Raw genomic sequence first — 4,979 nt, 5'->3', positions numbered from 1 at the left:
GATGCGTCGGGCAGATCAATAATGGTCTAAAGCTAGACGTTAAAACCGGGAAGTTAAGCCTGTGGAGGCTCTTCCCCACCTTCGGCTGACTGAGTAATGGCACAGCCGACCGACGCGGCAGGCCACTTTGCACTCCTGCCTGCAATGCATGCACCCTTACATGTGCAGCCTTCTGGTATTTTCATGTGCCTGGGAGATGTGCGGGCATGGGGGCCCATGTGCCCCATGCCATTTGAGTGCCCGGCGGCGGCGCTGCCTGCCGCCGGGAGCCCGCACCAGCATCGGCACCCGTCGGCCTGGCAGGCCTAAGCTGCTAAGGATCCCCACGTCCCCCACCACGTTGTGGGGGTTGCGTGTCCGGCAGGACGGGGAGCGGGGCCAGGGTGGGGTGACCCTGGGACGCTCAGCTGGGGGGAGGGTGGTCGGAGCCATGGAGAGGGTGCTCCATGGTCCACCCCCTCTCTTGATGCCCCTTGATCACGTGTGCCCCCTGCCCAAGGTCTGCTCACGCGGCCTATCATAGCGGGGTGACTGTAACACAGGGCACAGCCCTTTCTCTGCTTTCGCGCGGTTCCCGTCCCGTTTCGGCGGGGAGTCTATGTTGCAAGCTAGTTCTTGCTTTACCAGACTTTAAGCCCACACAAGCAAGCAAGCAAGCCCTGGCCCGGGCCCTCCGGCCCCTCCGGCCCCTCTTGCCCCAGAGCCCCATTCAGCCCACCAGCGTGGTCCCAGTGCAGCAGCCCGACTCAGGAGGCAGCTAGAATAGACGCCACTGTTCGGCGCCGCAGGCATGTTGGTTGAGCAGCTGGCTGGCGCCCTGGAAGCGCTGAGTGCGGCAGCAGAGCCGTGGGTCGGCACCGGCTGGCGGGAAGTCCCCTCGTACACTCTCTTCTTTGGCGCTGTCTTCCTCCTGTCCCTCCCGTTTTACGTGCGTTGCTGCCCTGCTGTGCCATGGCTGCTTTGTTGTGTGTGGTGCTGTGGCTGGGTAATTGTGGGTGCGCTGCTGCTTAATTGTGCGCTGGGCTGGCGGGCAGAGGCAGGGTATCATACCCTGCCCATAAGCAGTCCGGCAGTCAGGCAGGGCGGCAGGCGGCACAGCAGCTGCCACACCACTGCTTGCGCCGCTGCCTTTCTCGCCTTGACCGTGCACAGCCGCACTTTCTTGCCCTGCTCACACAGGCACATTCACGCATGCAACAGCAGACAGCCGCGTCCCAGACCACCCTGCACACCCTTCCCCGCTCCTGATGTAATCCCCTCCTTTCTCCCTCCGGCTGTTGTCCTCTGCAGTACTATGTGGTGGGCGTGGATGGCCGCAAGGCTGCCGTCCTGGCCTCATGTTCCATGTACAGCGTGCACGGCGCGCTGTCGGCGCTGGGTGCGCTTGCTGGCCGCCGCCCGGCTGTTTTGTTTGATTGGTGGATGTGTGTTTCTGGGTTTGTTGCTGCCCCGCCGCTGCTTGTTTCATTCTGGCTATGCTGTTGCTGTGTTGTTGTGAAGCTGCTCCCTCCTCTGGTTCAACGAGCGTGCCTCCCTTGCCCTCCCCTCCTCCCTGATCCCCTTGCAGGTGGCTACCAGCAGCTGCTGGCCTGGCCCTCCTTCCAAGTCGACCTGCCCAACACGCCGCAGCAGGTGGGACCATGGGCTGTGTGTGTTGTGCTTATGTGTCTAAACCCTCCGAGAGGGCACAGGTTCGATTCCTCCCATGTCGAAACTTTGTGAGGACAAACGCGGCATAGCTGACCGGCTCAGCGCCAATCCAAGCCAATTCCTTCGGGAACGCCTAATAGAATCGCCAAGGCTTCGGCACAGGCCTCCCCGGGACCCATTCACTACTAGTGGGGGGTACTGCACTTGGCGCGTCGGGCAGATCAAATAATGGTCTAAAGCTAGACGTTAAAACCGGGAAGTTAAGCCTGTGGAGGCTCTTCCCCACCTTCGGCTGACTGAGTAATGGCACAGCCGACCGACGCGGCAGGCCACTTTGCACTCCTGCCTGCAATGCATGCACCCTTACATGTGCAGCCTTCTGGTATTTTCATGTGTCTGGGAGATGTGCGGGCATGGGGGCCCATGTGCCCCATGCCATTTGAGTGCCCGGCGGCGGCGCTGCCTGCCGCCGGGAGCCCGCACCAGCATCGGCACCCGTCGGCTTGGCAGGCCTAAGCTGCTAAGGATCCCCACGTCCCCCACCACGTTGTGGGGGTTGCGTGTCCGGCAGGACGGGGAGCGGGGCCAGGGTGGGGTGACCCTGGGACGCTCAGCTGGGGGGAGGGTGGTCGGAGCCATGGAGAGGGTGCTCCATGGTCCACCCCCTCTCTTGATGCCCCTTGATCACGTGTGCCCCCTGCCCAAGGTCTGCTCACGCGGCCTATCATAGCGGGGTGACTGTAACACAGGGTATGTGTATGTGTGTGGTACAACTGTATGACTCAGCACACACACGCACACCAGTGTGCCCCCCGTCTGCAGAAGCTGCTCAACGAGTTCTCTCTGGGCTACATGGCAGCAGACATGCTCTTCTTCCTCCTACCCTTCACGCCAGACGGTGGGTGGCGGGCCTGGATGTGGCGCCCACCCATTGCCTCATGTACATATTACTACATCAACACAGTGTAGGTTGGGGCTCACCACCTACCACACCCCATGCAGACCATGAACACATACTCCACCACACAATCTCCTCCATCTACCTCGTGGGGTGAGGCAGGATCTGCCGTGTCAGCAGGCTGGGGCAGGCCTGGCGGTGCATGTGTATGCACTTCTCCCTGCTTGCACGGCTCCGGCCCCAACGCCGATCCCTCATTCACTTTTGGCCACTGCATCCCCTGTATCGAATCGCTCTCCTCCGTTCCCCGCCACGCAGCTGCCTGCTGCACCACCACGGCGCCATCGGCTGCATCATGATGTTCTTCCTGGCGACGGTTACCTCCCCTGTCTTCAGCGTCTTCACCATTGCAAAGGAGTTGCGCCACCACAGCAAGGCAGCCCTCCAGGTCTTCACGTTCACCTCCCCGCTCTTTACAGGTGGGTGCCTTTGTCCAATCTGCCTGCCCTTGCCCCGTCCCGCCCACCTTTCCCTCTCTTCTCCAAGCGCCATTACCACTGTCACTGACCCACCACCCTCTTATTCTGTTTCACCACCCCTGCAGTCGCCTTCATCAGCGTACGCTCCGTGATGGCACCCCCAGTGGTTGCCTGGTTTGTCTTTACACTCTGGTTCAGGTGCGCACATCAGGATGGCACGCACAGGGGCGCGCGCCTCCTGCTTGCATTGCTTGTGTGGGCTTAAAGTCTGGTAAAGCAAGAACTAGCTTGCAACATAGACTCCCCGCCGAAACGGGACGGGAACCGGGCGAAAGCAGAGAAAGCAATAAAACAGGGGTGGAGCAAGGCGACATGCAACGCAAGCAGCTGACAGGGCACGCATCGAAACGTGTGTATGACTGGCAAAGTGGCATGGCGCATTGGGGAGAAACGCAACGGTACGGGAGCATGGGCTGGCCAAACGGCAGTGCGGAACGCTAGGTCACTAGAAAAGCAGGGAAAGGCGCACTATGTATGCAATGAGGGCAGCCCCGGCTCGGGGCCGTTGAGAAAGCAGTGGGCGGGAGGGGGGAGGCCCCGGTGTGGGCGGGCCCCATCGAGGGGGGATGGGGCGCGCAAGCGGCCAGATGGGGCGGGGCGCGGGCGGCAGTGGAGTCCTGCGGCTGGGTGGGATATAGGGCAATGAGCGTTGAGCAGTGTGCGATGAGCAATGAGCAATGAGCAGTGAGCAGCCCCTCCCTAAACAAAGTGAAGCGCAGGACGGGGTCCGGTGGATGGGAGGCAAGGAAACGCGGGGGGTTGCCACGTGCGCTACCGCCGCCGCCGCAAGCAGCACCCCTGCGGCGGCGGCAGCGGCAGCAAGCCGTGGACCCAAACGCCGTGCCGCCGCCGCCGCAGGCAGCACCCCTGCGACGGCGGCGGCAGCAAGCCGTGGACCGAAACGCCGTGCCGCCGAGTCCCGTGGCTGTGGCCGTGGGCTTCTGGCAGGAAGCTACGGCCGCAGCTCGGCGGCACGGGGGCGTCGCAGCGTGCCGCCGCCGCCGCCGCGCTGCCCCCCAGGCACGGCGGCGGCGGCAGCAAGCTTGGGCCCAAACGCCGTGCCGCCGAGTCCCGTGGCTGCGACCGTAGACCGTGGGCCGGAAACTGCGGCCGCAGCTCGGCGGCACGTGGTTCTGTTCAAATCGCCAAGCGTGCAGCAGCGCCGAACCACGCTTCCCGGCCTCGGCGCATGCCTTCAGGGGCCCCCTATCGCTGGGCACACCCCTCCAACACCGAACATGCGCCCGGGGGGGAGGGCGGCCCGGGCTGCCCAGGCCAAAGTGGGCCGCCCTCGAGCAAGAGGCGGCCGGTCTGTGTGCTGAATGAATGAATGGATGCGTACTACTGCATTTTTGTTGTGGGGATTGGCAGGCTTGTCATCACACTCTGGCCCAGTGCCTGCCCTGCCTCGCAACACACACATTCACTCGCTCTCACACATCTTATCACCAAACACACACACCATTCACGATTAACCATGCCACGCAGTGGCTTACACACGCACACCAACATACCGTCTCTGCCTGCCTGCCTGTCTGCCTGCCTTCAGGAGCTCGCTCATCCCCGGCCCCTGGCGCTTCGTCATGGGAAGCTGTGTGTTGCTGGGCATGGTGGTATCTCAGGTGGGTTGTGCACAAGTCCCAGCACACATCCTGGTCTGCATCAATCGGGCCCGGCTGTGCCATCACTACACACACACACATATACACATACATCGCTGCCACCGCCTGCTGCAGATTTGGTCTCACCGCCTGCAGCGCAGCTACGCCAAGCGGCGGCGCCACGCTTCACGGCTGGCTGGCGGCGGCGTTGCGGCCGGGGAGGTGAAGAAGGCGGACTGTGTGTAGACCGTCTGTCTGGCCGTGACCTTTTGTTACAATGAGTTTTGTCAA

General features: G+C 62.7%; 1 protein-coding gene across 1 annotated transcript in view; it reads left to right on the top strand.

Annotated features, from left to right (window-relative positions):
• Positions 1-4,979, top strand: part of CHLNCDRAFT_135122 (hypothetical protein) — a gene marked incomplete at both ends in the record, with an annotated part of 10,857 nt that overhangs the window by 4,994 nt on the left and 884 nt on the right. The window contains 8 exons of the mRNA XM_005846653.1: positions 1,291-1,378; positions 1,568-1,632; positions 2,473-2,548; positions 2,653-2,701; positions 2,867-3,027; positions 3,153-3,225; positions 4,637-4,709; positions 4,824-4,930. Of these exons, the coding sequence (XP_005846715.1) occupies positions 1,291-1,378; positions 1,568-1,632; positions 2,473-2,548; positions 2,653-2,701; positions 2,867-3,027; positions 3,153-3,225; positions 4,637-4,709; positions 4,824-4,930 (692 nt within the window). The remainder of the gene's footprint in view (positions 1-1,290; positions 1,379-1,567; positions 1,633-2,472; positions 2,549-2,652; positions 2,702-2,866; positions 3,028-3,152; positions 3,226-4,636; positions 4,710-4,823; positions 4,931-4,979) is intronic.

The sequence above is a fragment of the Chlorella variabilis genome, assembly GCF_000147415.1.
Source record: "Chlorella variabilis unplaced genomic scaffold CHLNCscaffold_13, whole genome shotgun sequence".
In the NCBI taxonomy this organism is placed as follows: Eukaryota; Viridiplantae; Chlorophyta; class Trebouxiophyceae; order Chlorellales; family Chlorellaceae; genus Chlorella; species Chlorella variabilis.
Note: the sequence above shows the minus strand (reverse complement) of the source record. Positions and strands in the feature narration are given on the sequence as shown.